Genomic DNA, 21234 nt, shown 5'->3' with positions numbered 1-21234 from the left:
TAATTAAAAGAACCCAAGCAAACTACTGTGGAAATGTGCAGGACAAACATATCAATTGTGACACTAGCTCTCCACATATGGCATTTGCTTAATTTAGAAACTGTACTTGTGGTCGATCTCGAACCCATGTTGTTGATGTGACGATGTGTTATGAATTTTGTGGCTAGCTCCTCAAGATTGTAACTTGCTTAGATAAATAGTGTGTTCGGTCCCTGAACCCATTATGTGATAAATTAACTAAACTAAAAACTATAGTATGGCGACGAAACCTGAACTGCATAATGTAAATAGGGATTAACCAGAAAAAGATATAGGTGAAGAATAACACCAGGTAACTGTAAAGCTGCCGCCCAGTTGGGTGGGTGTGGAGCACATGACTGTAAAACTGCCGCCCAGTTGGGTGGGTGTGGAGCAAGACTAGTAACTGTGTGACTCCTCATAGATGTAAAGTGCCTTGTATAGTGACTGTTGTGAGCCTCTTGTTGAATTACTTGTGACACAAAAGATCACTGATGTGTGTATTTGTGTGGGTGATTAAATATGTATGTATATATGTATACGTATGTATATGTACGTGTATGTATATGTACATGTATGCATAAGTATGTGAACATTAATAATTTTGTAACTAGCGTCAAAAGATTGTTATTTGCTTAGCTAAACAAACTAGAGGGTTCAGTTCCTGAACCGATTATGTGCCTCTGTAATCCTTTACACCACTGCCCACGGGATGGGTATTATGGGGTGCATAATAAAGAAAATGAATGGACCGAACCCCACAATTCATTTAGCTAAGCAAGATACAATCTTGATGAGCTAGTTACAAAATTCACTATAAGTCGTCACATCATAAATGGGTTCGAGATCGACCACAAGTAGTGCATTACATAATTTATCAGTATTGTGCAGCCTGTGATCCCCGTCTGGCTGGATACTGATACCTAGGTAGTTTTCATGTGTCTGGACACCGGCGATAAGGTGGTATTATTTATTTAACTTAAGAGATATATATTTTTAAATGTTGTCACATTAACGGCTACATCTTCCTTTCTTCTGACATATAGATTTTTAAGATTAATTAAAATATATGGAAACTAATTATACAATTTATTGGCTGGTGTACAGGGCTTCACACTCTCAGAGCTAGCCATCAAGTAACTATCAAAACGCATATATCTTCGTTTTCACTTCAGTTATATTTATGACAAAGGATTTTAAATGTAGCCTATATTTCTACCTTTCTGATGACATAAATACTTTCGTTAATTACAATATCTAGATCAAACTAACATTGATTTTCAAAAGGTTGTATATTTTCCATCAATGGAGAGCATCAGCCATGAAGCCTTCTTTAAAATATGAATATCTTTCCTCACCCAATAAGATCTAATCTCTGAATAAAACGCAAAAAAACGACTTGATTGTAACCTATCCACCGCTGCCTATTGGATGGGGGAGAGGGGGTTATGTGTAGGATAAACATATCAATTGTGACACTAGCCCTCCATATATGTCAGCTGCTTAAATTATAAACTGTACTTGTGGTCGGTCTCGAGCCCATTGTTGATGTGACAATGTGCATTGACTTTTGTAACTAGCTTATCAAGATTATAACTTGCTTGGCTATATGAATTGTGGGGCTCAGTCCCTGAGCCCATTATGTGCCTCTGTAACACTCCACTATCGCCCATAGGATGGGTATGGGGTGCATAATAAATGAACTAAACTAAGCTCTGCCTTTTTGATAACATACAATTATAAGCTTTATTTGTGAATCTCAATTAATTAAACAATATATCACAGAGCCTGTAGGGTTCGGTGAGATGAGCGAAGAGACATGGGAGATTTTACATAAGTACAGTACATGGTAGTTTAAGTAGCGAACGCATGTCAACGAATAACAAGTATATATAACAAAACTATTGTCCTATGAAGTCGATTTAACTTAAAAACATGTATTTTTTAATAAATGTTAAATGTTTTCTGGCTAGTTATGTTAGATTTTATTAAAAATACGTATTCTACTTGTTAACATTATAATTTAAATTTGTGATAATTTGTGCAGAGAAGTGCAACAACTGGATATGCCAACAAACACTTACCAAACAACGATATATCTTGGATAAGTCGCTCCACAACATTGACGCTTGGACTGTCGACTTCCTTTGATGCTACTTATTTACTTATTTCATAATGAAATTATATTAGTTTGGAGTAAATATATGTTTTCTCATGTTCTGCATTCAGCACCCACATTATAGTGAGTAAATATACCATATTATTTCATTACTTAAATAATGCTAGGAGGGTTTGAGTAGCTTTGGGTCTTTAGTGGACAGAATCTCCAATAGATGGGGCGAGAGTCGCCCCATCTCTCGCCCGAGCAAGAGTCGAAACTAATTTAAAATTGATATATCATGTTCGAGAACAAAGAAGATATTTCATTTGGTCCAATCATGATAATGTTCATATCTCGGTCTTTCTGGAGGCATATAAGATTTTAGGCTTTATTAGCATATCTTTGTTAATTATACAATATATCGGCAAGTGCGTAGGCATCTGCACTCCATGCCCGACAAGCTACTGAGCGCTACTATAAAAACATATGTATCTTCACTTGAGCTATAAATATGTCTATTGTAATGTATTTAAAATGAAGCTCTTATTTCTATCTTGCTTAAGACATATAAAACATTTGTGTTTATTAACGAATTTACGTGAAATAAACATTGATCTGAGAGAGAGTTGCTCTGTCGTTCAGTCTGTACGGGGTTGGAACTCCATAATTTTTAAAATACATGTATCTTCATTAGAACTTTAAATATGTCTATGGTAAAGTGTTTAAAGTGAAGCTTATATGTCTGCCTTTCTTGAGACATATAAAACATATATGTTTATTAACAAATTCACGTGAAATAAACATTGTTCTGAGAGAGAGAGTTGCTCGGTCGATCGATCTGTCCGGGGCCGGAGCGCGGCTATTATAAAAGTACACGTATCTTCGCTTTAAATTTAAATATGCCCATGGTAAGGTATTTAGAATGAAGCTTATATTTCTATCTTTCTTGTGACATATAAAACTCTTACGTTTATTAAGGAATCCGCGTGAAATAGGCATGGTTCTGAGATGAATGCTGCGGTTTTCGAGCTCGACGCGCGGCAATGGATGCCATACACATCCAGTGGGTGTTATTAGACCCCATACCCATTCTATGGGTGGTTGGAGCCCCATACCCATTCTATGGGTGGTTGGAGCCCCATACCCATTCTATGGGTGGTTGGAGCCCCATACCCATTCTGTGGGTTGTAGTGGACGCCATACTCATCCTGTGGGTGGTATTGGACCCCATACCCTTCCTGTGGGTGGATGTGATCCCCATACTCATCCTGTGGGTGGATGTGACCCTCATACCCTTCCTGTGGGTGGTATTGGACCCCTTACCCACCTAACAGGTGGGAGTGGACAATATACCCATCCTGTAGTTGGTATAGTAGACACAATACCATCCTGTTTGCAGTAGTTTACCCCATAGACATTCCAACGTAACATCATTTTCTGTTAGCGTTCCTACAAAACATCCTTTAAAGATTAGTAAAGCACAAACTATGGTATATAATATTGATTGGTGAAGGATTGTTATTTTATGTAATAATTTTTAGTGTTTATTATAATTTACTAAGAACTAATATTTCTCAAAACAAAACTACGAGCCTTCAATAGGAAGTAACTGATCTGTAATATTCTAAGAGCATGGACAATAGTAGATAAATTTCACAAACCATGTGGTACCTGAAAACTATAATTTTCCTTATAATTGAACCAATCACGACTATTCTGCTATCTAGGTTGACGGACGGGTACTGTGAGACGTAAATTGGTACGTGAGGAAGAGTTTGGGCCTTGGAAAAAAAAGTAACTGGGAATATATCACATATTTACTAATTCATATTCAACATATTGACTTTAAGCATTAAGTCATATATGTGCTGTCTTGTGTGAGAACGAGTTGCAATCTAGGGAGACCACTTCTCCCTAGCAATGGGTAAGCATAATAAAACAATATAACTATTTACACTTTGGTGAATCATAGTTGATAAGAGCCATCTCTGACGCTCGGTCTCGGTGACTGCTTGGACGAACAATCCGTGCTTTTTTCAACATTTGTATGTTTCACTGAAGATTTAGTACCGAATTCAATTTGTTCGGTTCTTCCAGGAATTTGATAGAGCAGGGTTCGTTAGTGAGGATGCACTATATGGTCTAAACCTAGAGTTTTTCAATGGCTTTCTACTACATAACACTTGTATGTTGCTGTAGGTCTTTTATTTTGTTAGATATAAATTCTTAAAATATTGCCTTCTGTTGTCCCTCTATATAAATATTTTATTATTAACTTTCAGGCTAAACTGCCCTCAAATAAAGTGATGAGAAGAAAACTACAGCAGGAAATTAATTCAGGTATTTTATTTAATTTAAATTTGTTAGAATTTACCTCTGCACTGCCCAAAGCACCTTAAAGGCACTCTGAGAGTTGTGTGATTTTTGTTTTAATTGGGCCATATTTGAAGGTTTTTAATGTTTTCATCACTCTTTGTGATTTGAAATGAAAATGATTGAGTTTGCAAACATTTCGACATTAACATTAGTTGAACATTTCTGGGGGAAGCCCCGTCAGCTCCCCGGAGCTATCCCAGGCTGATATGCTAATGTCAGACTTTGGCATCAGTCATGTGTATGGAGTTCTTAGGCCTACCGGGGACCACGGCCAGAACCGGGCCCCCTCAGAGAGGCAAGGGGAGCAATGGCCTATAGAAGCCCCCGTGTGGTTGGAAGCATTTTATGTCTGCCATCGACCGAAACAGGCACCCAGAAAGGTAAGCGCCTCAAAACAAACCCCTATACTGATTAAAATTGCAACCAAAAACCGAACTAGTGGATAGAACTCCCCAACCGAAAACAAGCAAACCAGTGTGACGTCACACACCTCCGCGCCGCTGTCTGCCCAGCTCCCCCCTCCCCGGGAGGGGGAAGGGGGAGCCCCAGACCCCCCGCGCCGGCTACCCACACCTCAGTTCTTGAGGCTGATGCTATAGGCGATGGTCGTGTGCTCTGGCTCCGGTGTCGCTACTGCACTGTGCTTTGCGTGTAATTACCTAAGTGTAATTACCTAAGTGTAGTTACAGGATGAGAGCTACGCTCGTGGTGTCCCGTCTTCCCAGCACTCTTTGTCATATAACGCTTTGAAACTACTGACGGTCTTGGCCTCCACCACCTTTTCACTTGTTCCAACCGTCTACCACTCTATTTGCGAAGGTGAATTTTCTTATATTTCTTCGGCATCTGTGTTTAGTTAGTTTAAAACTATGACCTCTTGTTCTTGAAGTGCCAGGTCTCAGGAAATCTTCCCTGTCGATTTTATCAATTCCTGTTACTATTTTGTATGTAGTGATCATATCACCTCTTTTTCTTCTGTCTTCTAGTTTTGGCATGTTTAATGCTTCTAACCTCTCCTCGTAGCTCTTACCCTTCAGTTCTGGGAGCCACTTAGTAGCATGTCTTTGCACCTTTTCCAGTTTGTTGATGTGCTTCTTAAGATATGGGCACCACACAACAGCTGCATATTCTAGCTTTGGTCTAACAAAAGTCGTGAACAATTTCTTTAGTATATCGCCATCCATGTATTTAAATGCAATTCTGAAGTTAGAAAGCATTCCATAGGCTCCTTGCACAATATTCTTTATGTGGTCCTCAGGTGATAGTTTTCTATCTAGAACCACCCCTAGATCTCTTTCTTTATCAGAATTCTTTAAAGATTTCTCACATAATATATAGGTTGTGTGGGGTCTATGTTCTCCTATTCCACTCCTATTCCAATTCCTATTCCTGTGTGGTGTTGGTTTTGTGGGTGTGAGAGCCAGGAGTTATCTTCAGTACTCGGGCTGCATGCGCCTAGGGCTGCCTTCCCTAGGTGCCCTGTAAGTACTGCCCTTGGGGCTTGGGGCCACCTTCCACAGGCTCCTCGGGGTCTGCCTCTGCTGGTCTGTTTTACCTTTCGGTTTTTCGGCCGCCTGTTGGGCTCTTGGGTGTTCTGTTCTCCCTTGTTACCGGCAGGTAAGAGGCAGTTTGCACTGGTAGGGGCGCAGGGTGCTGCTCAGCTTGTATTTCCCGACATCGCGGCCGGCTCTGTTCCTTGGGGTTCGCTGTCCTCTTGCGGGGTTTTGTTTTTCTTTTTGTTTTTGCCTGGTGGGGGGTTCTGTCATTTTATTCAGTTTGTTTTTGCCCTCCGCTGTTCTCCTCGGTGGCGCCCCCTGCTAGGTCCCCGTGAGTGTACATGTCCCTGGGGTTCAGCTTTAGAAGTTTGCTTGGTAGTTTTGGGTGCCAGTTTGCAGCACTCTGCCTGGGACTACCTGAGCGCGAGTCCTCTTAAAGTAAACGCTCAGGACCCTGGGAATCCTCTAGGGGGCGCGTGGGTCCGATGGATGTGACCCCGGAGTCCCCACTCGCTGTGTGAGGGTTGCTCGGTCCCCTTGTCTCAGGGTGACCCTCATTGTTTTTGCCTCTGCCACGCTGCCTGTTGGGTCGGTGATACTTTCGACCCTGAGTCCTGTGAGTGTTGCTGCTTGCTTGTGACTCAATTTACCCAATCCTCTGATGATTCTATTCGGGTACGGGCGGCGCGTGCGTTGCAGTCTAGGTTTCGTCTGTTGCAACGCGCTCGGTTGGTTGCTCACCTGGATGCCCCGGGGCTGCCCCGCTTTGCTTTTCGAGACCCGGACTTGGGGGTGGGGGTCGCTTCGATCCTGGTTCAGTCCGCACCTCCTCGTCCTTCTCCTTCTGTTCGTTCTGGTCCCTCCCCTCCCCCCCTGCTTCCGGCCCCGAAGCGTCTGAGGGTTTCGGGGTCGGAGCAGGGGTTACTTGATCTCGAGACTCGGGCAGCTTCGGGGGGTGCCCCTTCCGGGGGGGGGGGGCAGAGGCATTCAAGTCTTGTCTCCCGGCCGAAGCTTCAGGGTCTGACCAGTGGGCCCCCCTTCCTCCAGCTTTTCCGGCTGCTCTTTCCTTGTCTTGTGGGGTCAGGGCTAGGGGAGAGGACTCGGCCTCGGGTCCTGTGGTGAAGGACCTTGAGGCTGGGGAGGGGCTGACTTGGGGGCCTTGGGCCCCGCTGGACCCTGCCTGGGTTTTTCTTCCCTCTGAGCGGGGCTTATTGTTACAAGGAGTGGGGTTTTCTTTTCCCCCCTCTGCGTACGAGTTGGATTTGGTGTCGGCCCCTCCCCGGGTTCGGTTCCGTGTTCCCCCGGGTACGTCGGTTCCGTCCTTCCGGAGGTTTTCGGCTTATCGCATCCAACCTGGTGTGGTGCGAGCGGCCTTTGCAGCTTACCTCCTGCATGACCCGGATTATGCCTCGGATATGGATCCGTCCACGTTCAGGTTTGAGACTTCGTTCCCTTTCTGGCTCCGTTACAAGGTTCCGGAGTCGTCCTGCCTAGCAGACTGCCCCTTGTTTGGTCTGGATTCCTGGCATTCCTTCTGTCGTTCCCGCACGCTGGAGTGGCGGGAAGCTTCCACGGTGCTTCAGGTTTTCCTGGGGGGCGAACTTAAGTTCCTGAATGAGTGCTTGTTTGCCCCTGCCCTTCCCCGCGATGTGGGCGTTATTCAGCTCCATGTGCAGGTTCCCTCCCTTTCGGCGGCGCTCGTTGCGGAGGACTTGCGCGCCCGGGGCCTTTTGACTTCGGCCTTGCGGTTCTTTTCCCTCCTGGAGCTGTCTTCGGATTGCCTCGAGGAGGATGTGGGGACGCTTGGGTCCGTCCCGGGGTCCGGCACCTTGTCCTCGGCTGCGCGTTCGTCGGCTGCCTTGTTGAAGCTGTTCATGCCGATTTTGCGGGATGCGGTTTCCCTGTTTTATGCTTCCCGTCTCGCGTGTCGGCAGGCGGTGCTGGGTTCCTCCGTGGAATCTGCTTGGGCTCTGGCTCTTAGGCGTTCATCACCTTTTGTCCTCTTCTGTTTGAGGAGTCGGCCGTGGCGCAGTTTATTCAGGCTGCGTCGGCGGCTTGTCGTCCGATGTCGGACTTGTTGGTTTTCCGGGGTGGGTTTTCCCGGAAATGTCGTGCCAGGGCTCGGGGTTCCTCTCATCGTGGTAGGCCTCTGGGTCAGGTTCGGGGTTGGCTCCTCCTGCGGACCCTCCCTCGTCTGGTCGGCGCGGTGTTCGCGTTGTGCGGGGTTCTGGGTCTCGTAAGAGTCGCCGGCCCTTTCGCGGTTTGCCCCCTTGATGGGGCGATGGGGGGCGGCTTGCACTGTTCGCCCGCGCCTGGTCCCACGATTCGTGGGCCTTTCGGGTCGTGTCTCGGGGCCTGTGGTGGCGTTGGGTAGCCCCTTCCCCCTTTGGGGGGTCGGGGCTGGCAGGGCAGGTTTCTTCCCCTGCGCTCTGTCGAGTCGTCTTCGAGTGGGTACGCTTGGGCGTCGTCGAAACGACGTCGTCCCTCAGATGGGTTTCCCGTCTGTTTCCGGTTCCGAAATGGGACTGCGCGGACCTGCGGTTCATTCTGGACTTGTCCCGTCTGAATTCCTGGGTGCATTGCCCCTCCATTCGGATGACTACGCTGTCTCAGGTTCGATTCCTCTTGGAGCTGGGAGCTTGGATGGTGTCCCTGGATCTCCGGGACGCTTATTGGCATGTCCCGATTCATCCGTGGTTCAGGGACTGGCTTGGTTTTGTTGTGGGGCATCTGAGTTACCGCTTTCGTTGTCTCCCGTTCAGGTTGAACCTGGCACCTCGCGTGTTCACACGCCTTACACGAGTTGTGGTGGCTCGCTTGCGTCTCCTAGGTGTTCGGGTGTTGGCCTACCTCGACGACTGGCTGGTTTGGGCTCCCAGGCAGTCAGCTTGCTTGCTAGCCAGGGATTTGGTTCTTTCCCAGCTCGCCGAGTTCGGGTTCTTGGTGAACTGGAGGAAGTCCCATCTGGTTCTCTCTCAGGTACGGACTTGGCTGGGTCTCGTTTGGGACTCTCGAACCGCCTCCTTGTCTCTCCCTCCGTAGTCTCTCCTGCGGCTGCGGTCCCGCCTTCATCTGTTTCTGGAGGGCTCTCGGGTCACCTGGCGGTTGCTCGAGGGGCTGTGCGGGAGCCTGAACTTCGCGATGGTGGTCTACCCGCCGGGTCGGGTTTGGCTTCGACGGCTGTTCTGGTTCCTTCGGGGTTCCCCCTTCCACCTCTCTCGTGATCACAGAGTTCAACCCCCGGGGGCCTTGCGTCGGTTGCTGCGTCACCGGCTTCCTCTTCGGGTTTTTCGGGGTTCAGTGCCTTGGCGCCTACCCGAGCCCTCGCTCGATGTGTACACGGATGCGTCGTCTCTCGGCTGGGGTTTTGTGACCAGTGCTCACCAGGCCGGCCAGGGGCGTTGGGATTCGTCCTTCCGTCGAGCTCACAGCACGGTGCGGGAGTTCGCGGCAGTGTGGTTTGCTCTGGGGAGGATTCGGGTGGCCCGCGGATCGACGATTCGGCTCCATTCGGACTGCTCTCCGGTGGTTCATTGCCTGAACCGCGGGGGTTCGATGCGGTCCTTGTCTCTTTGGGGGTGGTCACTTCGGGTGACTCGTCTGCTGAGTTCTCGTGGTTTGGCTCTCCTGGTTCACGTACAGGGCGTGTCCAACGTCTTGACCGACGCCCTGTCTCGCCTCGTTCCCCTCTCCACGGAGTGGACGGTCGACGACGAGTCCTTCCGTTGGCTTTGCCAGACGTCCGCGCGCCCCGAAGTGGACCTCTTCGCATCGGCGTGGTCGCGGCGTCTTCCCGTTTATGCGGCGCCCTTCCCCCGATCGCGAGGCCGTCGGGGTCGATGCCTTTCGGCTAGACTGGTTGAGGTGGGGGTTCCTGTTCCTCTTTCCCCCGGTTCGACTGTTGCTCCAGGTCCTGACTCGCTTAGAGACTTACCAGGGGAGAGTTGTCCTTCTGGCCCCTTGGTGGCCGGCCGAACCTTGGTTTCAGGCGCTGGTTGCTCGGTGTCCAAACCCTCGGGTTTTCCCGCGGCTCCGCCTCTTTCAGCAGATCGGGCCGGTACGTCACGTGGCTGGTTCGATCTTCTCCTCGAGTCTTCGCGTATGGTTTTTTTGACTCGAGTCTATCATCATCTCTATGGTGATCAGGTGGCCTCCTTGTTGGTGTCCCACCTGAGGGCTTCTTCTCGGCGGCAGTATGAAGTTTCCTGGCGGTCCTTCCGTTTCTTTTTGCGTCAACGTAGTGTTAGTTCCTTGTCTGTTCGGGTGGTCTTGTCCTTCCTCTCGTGGTTGTTTCAGGACCGTCATCTTATGCCTAACACTGTCGCTTCGTATCGTGCGGCGCTGGCGGAGCCGCTTGCTTTCGGTATCGATGTTACGTCTGCGCCGTTTCGCAAGCTGTCTCGTGCATTGTTTCACCTCCGGCCTGCTCATGCGTCACCTGAGCCGTCCTGGTCTTTGGACAGAGTGCTCGCTTTCCTTTCGTCTCCTCGTTTCGTTGTGGCCCCTTCGGTCCAGGATTGTTTTTCCAAGGCACTTTTCTTGTTGGCTTTGTCCTCTGGGGGTCGGGTAGGGGAGCTTCATACTCTCCTCCGGCGCAGGGGTTTCTGCTCTTTTGGTCGTGGTGATTGTTTTGTTCGTTTGCAGCCGTCTCCTTTTTTTCTGGCGAAGAATGAGACTGCTGCGTTCCGGAGGGGTCCATGGGTGGTTGATGCTTGGTTGGTCAGGCCGGGGGTGCATCATGTTTTTGTGTCCGGTTGCGGCACTTCGCCGTTATTTGCGCGCCACAGCTTCTGTGTCCGGGGACGCGCTGTGGGTTGATCCGGTTTCCCTTCTTCCCTGTTCGCGGGTTCGGGTCTCTCAGGTCGTCCGCAGGGTCCAGCGCAGCGTCCAGCCAGCCTGCGGTCTATCCCCGTGCCCATGACGTTCGTAAGTTCGCGGCTCTTGCTGCCGTCTTTGGGAATATGTCTTGGTCTGATATTCGGGCGCGGGGATTTTGGCGGTCGAACAGGGTCCTGGCTGCTCGTTACCTTGTGAATGTCCCTGGGCCTCGTCGGGCCTGTGTTGCTTTGGGTCGGCGGTTGCAGCCAGTTGTCTCGGCTTCGAGTTGAGGAGTGAGCGACGACCGCCTCCCGGGTAAGTCCCTCTTTTTTTCTGTCTGTGGGTAGTTAGCTCCGGGGAGCCGACGGGGCTCCCCCCAGAAAACCAGCGTTGAATGTAATGAAACGCCATTTTCTGGGTGAGTCCCGGAGGCTCTCCGGCATCCCTCCCTCCGGTCGGCATTTTTTCGCATTTTTGACATCCAGCCTCAAGAACTGAGGTGTGCGTAGCCGGCGCGGGGGGTCTGGGGCTCCCCCTTTCCCCTCCCGGGGAGGGGGGGAGCTGGGCAGACAGCGGCGCGGAGGTGTGTGACGTCACACTAGTTTGCTTGTTTTCGGTTGGGGAGTTCTATCCACTAGTTCGGTTTTTGGTAGCAATTTTCACCAGAATAGGGGTTTGTTTTGGAATGCTTACCTTTCTGGATGCTTGACCCGGTCGATGACAGACATAGAATGCTTCTTACCACACGGGGGTTTCTATAGGCCATTGCTCCCCTTGCCTCTCTGAGGGGGCCCAGTTCTGGCCGTGGTCCCCGGTAGGCCTAAGAACTCCATACACATGACTGATGCCAAAGTCTGACATTAGCATATCAGCCTGGGATAGCTCCGGGGAGCCTCCGGGACTCACCCAGAAAATGGTGTTTCATTACATTCAACGCTGGTTTTATAAAAACAACAAAAATACTGTATTGCCTTAACAACTGCACCACAAATTTTTTGCCAAAAGCAGGTGCGCAGTGCAGGGGTTAAGTAAACTGTAGGGAGTGGACTGGATGTTTAATTTTAACTTCTGATAGGTGTTGCCCTATACACATAATCTTGGGTGGTGTATTTAATAATGCTAAATCAACCCAGAAATACAGTTCAAAGCAATAATTGTAATTAATGGAAATTATAATAAGTTAGTAGACTACTGAAATTAGTAAAGGAAGTCAGTGGGCTTATCTGCCTAGACGTCAGAACATGAAATATCGGGAGAACGGCTTAAGGATCAGTCAAAGTAAGCGACTCCTAGTTGGTGGCATCTAGTCCACATGTTGCGACTAGTTGGAGCGGGTGGCTCCCCTTTGATCACTTCCATTCTGTGGAAAATATACACTAGCGAGCATAAGAAATATTGCCGGAACAACTGTGGACATCTCCAAGAGGAAACTAGATTATTTCCTTCAAGAAGTGCTGGAACAACCTGGCTGTGGTGAGTATGTGGGCCTGCGGGCCGCTCCAAGCAACAGCCTAGTGGACCAAACTTTCACAAGTCAAGCCTGGCCTCGGGCCGGGCTTGGGTAGTAGAAGAACTCCCAAAACCCCATCAAGCAGGTAACTCCCATAATATCAATATTCCCACAGCTAATCTTAAATTAGTAGAGATCACTTCCTATCTAAACATTGGCTTACCATGGAATTCTTTGTTTCCATGTGGCGTAACAATCGGTTACTCATATAACCACTTAACTGCGCCAACCGAGTGTTCTCGGTCAGCGGGAAACTGCGCCAACCGAGAAAACTTTTTGATTTTTCGGTACCAATTCTAAATATGTATGAGGTTGGGTGTGTACGAAATGGACTCTTAGGACCTCCAGTGAGAGGCAGCCATCTTGGAAAAAATTCCCAGAATGCCCTAGGACTGCTGGCTGGGTTAGTACTGAATGAGCAACCATGGGTGGCGCACACGCCTCTGGCTCCCAAACACCTGTCCGACTCAGTGTTGAAAGATAACGCTCTGTCGGTGAAATTCAAACCTTATTGTTTGAAGAACATAAGGGTCATAATATTAGTGAAGCTAGACGCAATAAGGACCTAACACAGGTCGGATGCAAGTGATACAGCACCTATGAGGACGATACGATACGATGAGGGCCACGATTTCTGTGGCCCTGCTGATAAGGAAGGACTGGAGTTTTGATGAGATGGAAATTCCGGGCTGTGACGGATTCAGAGATTACATAACAGGAACTATAACAATGGGTGGACCTAAGATAATAGTGACAGTCATTTACAACCCTCCCCTAAATGACAGAAGACCTAGACAGGAGTTTGATAGGAACAACATGGCAACTATTAATATAATAGAGAGAGCAGCTTCAGTTGCCTGCAGGAATGGCTCAAGACTCTTAATCATGGGTGATTTCAACCATGGAAAGATAGACTGGGAGAATGGGGACCCACATGGTGGTGCAGATACGTGGCGAGCTAAACTCTTGGAAGTGGCAACAAGGAATTTTCTGAGCCAGCATGTCAAGGAACCCACAAGAATGAGAGGCAATGATGAACCAGCTAGACTCGACTTAATATTCACCCTAAATGAGTCAGAAATAAGGGAAGTCAAAGTTGAAGCCCCCATAGGAATGAGTGACCACAGTGTACTGACCTTTGAGTACTTGGTGGAGGTAGGGATAACCTATCCAAGGATGGGAGTGGAGGGGAAAAGACTGAATTACCGAAGAGGAAAATATGACGAGATGAGGAACTTCCTAATGGGAATACCATGGGAAACAGAACTTAGAGACAAGAATGTGCAGGTCATGATGGATATTGTCACCCAAAAGTGCCAGGAAGCTGCAGACAGGTTTATCCCCGTCCAAAAGGAGAAAAACGAAAAACAACAGAAAAACCCATGGTTCAACCAGGAATGTAAGGTAGCGAAACAACTGAGTAAAAGAACATGGAGAAACTACAGAAATAACAGAACACCAGAGAGCAGGGAGAGGTACCAGAGGGCCAGAAATGAGTACATCAGAGTGAGGAGGGAAGCAGAGAGACAGTTTGAAAATGACATCGCGAGCAAAGCCAAGACCCAACCAAAGCTGCTCCACAGCCATATCAGGAGGAAAACAGCAGTGAAGGAACAAGTGATGAAGCTGCAGAAAGGGGAGAACAGATACACAGAGAATGACAAGGAGGTGTGTGAAGAACTCAACAAGAGATTCCAGGAGGTCTTCACAATAGAACAAGGAGAAGCCCCTGCACTAAATGAGGAGGTGGCAACCTTGGAAACCTTGGAGGAATTTGACCTCACCAGTGATGAGGTCAAAAGGTGTCTGCTGGAGCTAGATGTGACAAAGGCTGTTGGGCCTGATAGAATCTCACCATGGATACTAAAGGAAGGTGCAGAAGCACTAAGTGTGCCACTCTCTATGGTGTATAACAGGTCACTGGAAACAGGAGACTTACCAGAAAGTTGGAAGACAGCTAACGTGGTCCCAATATACAAAAAGGGTGACAGGCAAGAGGCACTGAATTACAGGCCAGTTTCCTTAACTTGTATACCATGCAAGGTGCTGGAGAAGATCGTGAGGAAAAGGCTCGTAGAGCATCTGGAGGGAAATAACTTTGTAACGCACCACCAACATGGGTTCAGAGATGGTAAATCGTGCCTCACAGGGTTAATAGAATTTTATGACCAGGCAACGAAAATTAGGCAGGAAAGAGAAGGGTGGGCCGACTGCATTTTCCTGGATTGCCAAAAAGCCTTCGACACAGTACCCCATAAAAGGCTGTTAAAAAAGTTGGAGCAACAGGCAGGAGTAAAAGGGAAGGTGCTCCAGTGGATAAGGGAGTACTTAAGCAACAGGAAACAGCGAGTAACGGTGAGGGGGAAGACATCAGAGTGGCGAGATGTCACCAGCGGAGTCCCACAGGGCTCAGTACTTGGACCCATCCTGTTTCTAATATATGTGAACGATCTTCCAGAGGGTATAGACTCATTCCTCTCGATGTTTGCTGATGATGCAAAAATTATGAGAAGAATCAAGACGGATGAAGATAGACAGAGACTACAGGATGACCTGGATAAACTGGAGGAATGGTCTAGAAAATGGCTGCTGAAGTTCAACTCTGGAAAGTGTAAGGTGATGAAATTAGGCGAAGGGAGCAGGAGGCTGAACACAAGGTATCATCTGGGAGGGGAAATCCTGCAAGAATCAAATAGAGAGAAGGATCTGGGGGTTGATATCACACCGAACCTGTCCCCAGAGGCCCACATCAAAAGAATATCATCAGCGGCATATGCTAGACTGGCCAACATAAGAACTGCTTTCAGAAACTTGTGTAAGGAATCTTTCAGAACCCTGTATACCACTTATGTAAGACCAATCCTGGAGTATGCAGCTCCAGCCTGGAGTCCATACCTAGTTAAACACAAGACAAAGTTAGAGAAGATTCAGCGGTATGCCACCAGGCTCGTCCCGGAACTGAGAGGATTGAGCTACGAGGAAAGGCTATAGGAGCTGAACCTCACATCCCTGGAAAACAGAAGAGTAAGGGGAGACATGATAACCACCTACAAAATTCTCAGGGGAATTGACAGGGTGGACAAAGACAAACTCTTCAGCACGGGTGGGACACGAACAAGGGGACACAGGTGGAAACTTAGTACCCAGATGAGCCACAGAGACGTTAGAAAGAATTTTTTCAGTGTCAGAGTAGTTAATAAATGGAATGCACTAGGAAGTGATGTGGTGGAGGCTGACTCCATACACAGTTTCAAATGTAGGTATGATAGAGCCCAGTAGGCTCAGGAATCTGTACACCAGTTGATTGACAGTTGAGAGGCGGGACCAAAGAGCCAAAGCTCAACCCCCGCAAGCACAATTAGGTGAGTACAGCGAGCGTATCCAGTTGTAGCTCTGAGCGTCACCCTTGCAATCCTATGCAACCTCCAATTTATTTAGATGATACATACCTACCTTGAGGTTACCTTGAGGTGCTTCCGGGGCTTAGTGTCCCCACGGCCCGGTCGTCGACCAGGCCTCCTGGTTGCTGGACTGATCAACCAGGCTGTTGGACGCGGCTGCTCGCAGCCTGACGTATGAGTCACAGCCTGGTTGATCAGGTATCCTTTGGAGGTGCTTATCCAGTTCTCTCTTGAACACTGTGAGGGGTCGGCCAGTTATGCCCCTTATGTGTAGTGGAAGCGTGTTGAACAGTCTCGGGCCTCTGAGTTCTCTCTCAGAGTACCTGTTGCACCTCTGCTTTTCAACGGGGGTATTCTGCACATCCTGCCATGCCTCCTGGTCTCATGTGATGTTATTTCTGTGTGCAGGTTTGGGACCAGCCCCTCAATTATTTTCCACGTGTAAATTATTATGTATCTCTCCCGCCTGCGCTCAAGGGAGATACATACATAGATGAATCATTTTCTGCATTCAGTGAGGATGCATCTGATACAAGTAGCATAGATGAACAGTGTTAGCGGCTTCCATGGTGGTATTTTCCATAGATATTTTCAAGAATACCTGAATCTCTTTCTGACTGACTGACACTCTTTGAGGCTAGCTGAATCTCTTCCTGTGTGGGACCATACAACGCAATCTTTTCAAGACTACCTTACAAATTGATTTTTCCTATAATCTTTTCAATACTACCTAATGCTTTACAAGCTTGGTTTCATACAACCTACAAGTTCTAAAGCCAAGGGTGTACGTGAGTGCATTATTTGCAAGCACACAGAATGAAGAAACAGGAAGCAAAAATTTATCTGTACCTGGTGCACTGAGAGCGAAGTAACGCTGTGTACCATGGACTACTTCGTTGATTATTACTCACTTCCGAAGTACTGAGTGTGTAATACAGTGTGTTACTGTGTAAATAGTGTGTGAAACTGTACATATTGTAATTTTTAGTGAATTTTTAACAGGTAATATTGCGACAATAAACATTTATTGTGGACACATTACTGACACATGTATCACAGTTCCATTGAACATTATGAACGTTCTACTGTATACATATTGTAAAGGACACAAATATGTATCATATACGATAAAAAACAAACAAATAAAACCGCATTGGAAATACATAAAGCAAATAATGGAAAATATATTTGTGGCAACACCCTGTGATTGAATGGCCCGCGCGACGTGTCTGGGCGATTCACGCACGGGTGACCAGGCCCTGATGACGTTACAGAGCATCTTGTCCACGTCCCCACAGCCAAAGTAAGTGGAATTTGGTATTTATTTTTACATAGACATGTTCAGGGAAGGGAATTTATCATTTTACGAAGAAAAAAGAATTTTTGGGGAACTCTTTATTTCGTGCGCACCGAGGGAATTTCACAATAAACTCGGCGCAACACGGTGGTTATAGACAATATGGCTATAAACGTCTGTACTGAGTACGTAAAACAGACCGAATATAAATGTACCTTGTTGTCTGGAGGTAGCAGCAGCGTTATGGGGCTGTTGCACCACAGATGATTCAAATATTCGGCGCTGCTAATTTTGCTTCCTCCGGATGTAACCTGCTAGAGCCAATGTTGAATGCACAATGGCATCTTCCTCCCCCTATCTAGGTGAGGGCCAGAAAAAGTCACGTCAACTAATTCAACTTGTTTATAAACCCCCTGTGCTGCTCCTGCAATTATAGCCTCCAACACACCCAGGCACAAGAAGTAAACCAAAAAAAAATTACAACAAATATTTCGTCTTATAAAAGTGTTCATTTGGGTTTCCTGATCACGGGAAAAAATAATAAAATTGTAGGTGGCATATTTTAGCCGCAATAGGGCTGAGAAGTCTAGGAAAAACGAGACGTTGACAGATCAAGCACCAGAGGAGGTCCTGCTCTGCTTGAGCTGTCAAGTAGGAGTTGCCACAAAGATATTAACCCTTGTATGGCGCCTGGCTATTTAGCATAAGTCACCCACAGGCGCATACCAAAAAAAAAAAAAAAATCTAAACCTGTTAATTTGTAAATTGTTCACTGATCATGGGAGAAAAATAATAAAATAAATCGTAAGTGGCATATATTGCCCGCTATAGGGTAGGGAAGTCTGGCAAAAAGACAGGCGTTGACTCAGCGTGCTTCCCAGGCGGTCTGTTGCTCGCCAGCTGTCAGGCTGGAGTTGCCACAAAGAGATAATTACCTAATTATTTCAATGTCTCTGATTTTTCGTAGTTTTTTGCTGTAATATTATTCAAGTGTGTAGTGTGATATATTTATATAATAAAATGAGTGAATCATCGCTGTATTTAAAAATATGGTGTGCATATTGTTGATTCAATTATGTTTATCAAACAGTGAACAAATACTTTGTCGGTTATTACAGTATCTGCATGTTTTGTTCACCATAACGAACCACTAAGTTGCTATTAAGAGTCAAAAAGTAACGAGGAGTGACCGCCACACACCAGCCAACCATTCGCTGCCACTCACTCCCTCAACACCTCACCCACCCACATTCTCCTCCCACCATACTGTTTTTGCTTTTATTCACTATATACAGATGTTATATACAAGTATCTACATTCGTGTTCACCATAACGAACCATTAAGTTGGCATGCTGAGTGGCAGTGGCAGCCTGCCACTGGCTGCTACTTCCTCCCTCCCTCCCTCAAGTCACCTGACTTGCTCACATTCTCCTCCCACAATGCTGTTTTTAATTTTATTCACTATATACAGACGTTATATACAAGTACAGAGCACCACGTGGTTTCCGAACTTTAGTTATCTGAAACTTCCAGTTTCCCGATTGGGGTTGGGGAGTCATGCTACACGAACAAAGTTCGGGTAGGAAGCGGTCTGCCAAGCGTCGCGCCGGCCCATGGTGATGGGTGGGAGATGGTCCAGTTTGCCGCCTTCTACCCTGTGATTTCACAGATTCACGGCCTATTATTTCTATTATTTTGATTTGTCACGAGGCTGGAGAGTTCATTCTGTAATTTTGTTTTACATATCTGCACAATCAAGAAACATCTGTGCACCATGTCGGCTCCAAATGCACGCATTGCGTCAGTGATTGCTGACTGGTGGGTGGATGGGGGAGCTTAGGTGGGAGGCAGTATGAGAGAGAGAGAGGGGGAGAATTAGAGCGAGAGGGAGAATTAGTGAGAAAGGGAGGGGGAGGTAGGCAGGAAGGAAGTAGTGAGGGGGGGGGGATGGGAGAATTAGGGAGGGAGAGAAAAGCAGGCAAGCAGGCTGGCAGGGATTGGCACAGGCAGGCAGGCATGCAGAGAGGCTAGCTGGCTGGCTGTCAGGCAGGCTGGCAGACTGGCTGGCTGGCAGGTAGGCAGGCAGGCAAGCTAGCAGGCAGACAGGCTGGCAGGCAGGCAGGCAGGCAGGCAGGCAGGCAGGCAGGCAGGTAGACTGGCTGGCAGGCAGGCAGGCAGGCAGGCAGGCTGGCTGGCTGCCTGACTGCCTTTCCCTCCCCTTTTTTCCCATTCTCCCTCCTAGCATATCTCCCTACCTTCCCCTCCCTCCCTTTCTCACTAATTCTCCCCCTCTCCCACTATTTCTCCTCTCTCACTAATTCTCCCCCTCTCTGTTGGTGGAGTGGTGAGGGAGGCAGCAAGGAAGGATTTGCTGACCAGGCGATGGTTGCCAAACTTCTCAGCCATATTCTATTACAAATTTTAATTTTAGTTGTAAAATATTTATGCCAAAATGTTAATTTTCATATATTAATATACATTATTAATCATTAACATGTTATATTATTTCCTATTTATTAATTAAACAAATATAGTTTTATATATGAATTATGCACAGTTGGCATCTGTGAGCAGGCGCTGACATACATGTCCTCCTCTACACAGCCTCCACCCCGTTAGTAGCTCCCCCTTCTCCATAGCCTGCTGTTCTCATGTTATGAGGAAGGCAGTGAGGGAGGGATGGCAGGCATTGAGGGGGAGAGGCAGTGAGGCATTGAGGGGGAGAGGCAGTGAGGCATTGAGGGGGAGAGGCAGTGAGGCATTGAAGGGGAGAGGCAGTGAGGGGGGAGAGGCAGTGAGGGGGGAGAGGCAGTGAGGGGGGAGAGGCAGTGAGGGGGGAGAGGCAGTGAGGGGGGAGAGGCAGTGAGGGGGAAGAGGCAGTGAGGGGGGGAGATGCAGTGAGGGGGAGATGCAGTGAGGGGGAGATGCAGTGAGGGGGAAGATGCAGTGAGAGATAGAAGCAGTGAGAGAGAAGCAGTGAGGGAGGGAAGGGTGGGGGTGAGTGAACGCAATTACACAATGAACTTTATTTCATTTGTTGCATTTATGCTATGAATCTGTCAATTTTTTCCCTTAGAATTTTTTGTTAAATTTAAAAAAAAAAAATTTCCATTTTCCTCCATTTCTCGTTTATGAACTTACAAAATAACCGATGGGTCTCGTCCCCAAGGGGTTCGGAAACCAAGTGGTGCTCTGTATCTACATTCGTGTTCACCATAACGAACCACTAAGTTGGTATGCTGAGTGGCAGTGGCAGCCCGCCACTGGCTGCCACTCACTCCCTCCCTCACCTCACCTGACTTGCCACCATTCTCCTCCCACCATACTGTTTTTGCTTTTATATACAGACGTTATATATAAGTATCTACATTTGTGTTCACCATAGCGAACCACTAAGCTGGTATGGTGAGTGCAGTCAATCAAAGGTGGCCACACAGTCAGAAGACAACGCCACCACCCTCCCTCCCACAGCATTACTCCTCCATCCATAGAGCACAGCGCTAAATATCACCACAATCCTGCTATTATCAGAACCCTGGTCAGTTTTATCAGTCAGGGGTCTTCTGTAATAATATCATCATCGCTAAAAAATAGCAAGAACATGTATATTATGGCATTTTTAGGCGATGCTGTGGTCACAAGCTGAACAGCAGTGCTGTGAGCTCATGCTGCGTGCGTCAGGCTTGGTAGCTCACTCGATACTGAGGCCCCTCAAACCCGGGAATTTGGCCCACGATTTTTTTTTTTAAGTGGCATCTGTTTACAAGAGCCCTGATGAAGGTGTGGTGAACCCCGTGTATCCGCGGGCCGTTTAAATCTTGCACGCTACTCCTAAGCATCATAAGATGCCGAGCGCAATTTACTGCAAGTCACTCAAAGCATCATATGATGTCTTCTGCAACTAAAGGGTTAATGTATTACCTATTTTTTTCAATGACTAATTATTCTTAGTTTTTTGCGTAATTATTCAATAGTGTGTAGTGTGATATATTTATATAATAAAATTTGTGAACCATCGTTATACTCAAAATTATGGTGTGCCCGGTGTGACTCCCCCACTGCAAAGCCGAAAGTCGGCCAAGCCTAACCCGTGAGCGAGCACCATTTGGTATGGTATCAAATTGTGTACAATCTGAAGGTGCTCATTTTAAAATCGGTCCCAGAATGATCGGATAAAAATTTGAATATAAACTAATATTTTAATTTGGGACGTGAG

General features: G+C 47.3%; 1 protein-coding gene across 12 annotated transcripts in view; it reads left to right on the top strand.

Annotated features, from left to right (window-relative positions):
• The window catches only part of LOC123750762 (uncharacterized), a 387264-nt gene that overhangs the window by 227915 nt on the left and 138115 nt on the right, over window positions 1–21234 (top strand). For all 12 annotated transcript variants that reach the window (XR_011229010.1, XR_011229011.1, XM_069326267.1 and 9 more), the window contains one exon: window positions 4402–4459. Coding sequence is in view for 10 of the 12 variants with exons in the window: in XM_069326267.1 (XP_069182368.1) it covers window positions 4402–4459 (58 nt within the window). In the remaining 2 variants the exon portion in view is untranslated. The remainder of the gene's footprint in view (window positions 1–4401; window positions 4460–21234) is intronic.

This window comes from Procambarus clarkii, chromosome 18 (genome assembly GCF_040958095.1).
Source record: "Procambarus clarkii isolate CNS0578487 chromosome 18, FALCON_Pclarkii_2.0, whole genome shotgun sequence".
Taxonomy (NCBI): Eukaryota; Metazoa; Arthropoda; class Malacostraca; order Decapoda; family Cambaridae; genus Procambarus; species Procambarus clarkii.
This window is presented reverse-complemented; position numbering and strand designations above follow the sequence as displayed.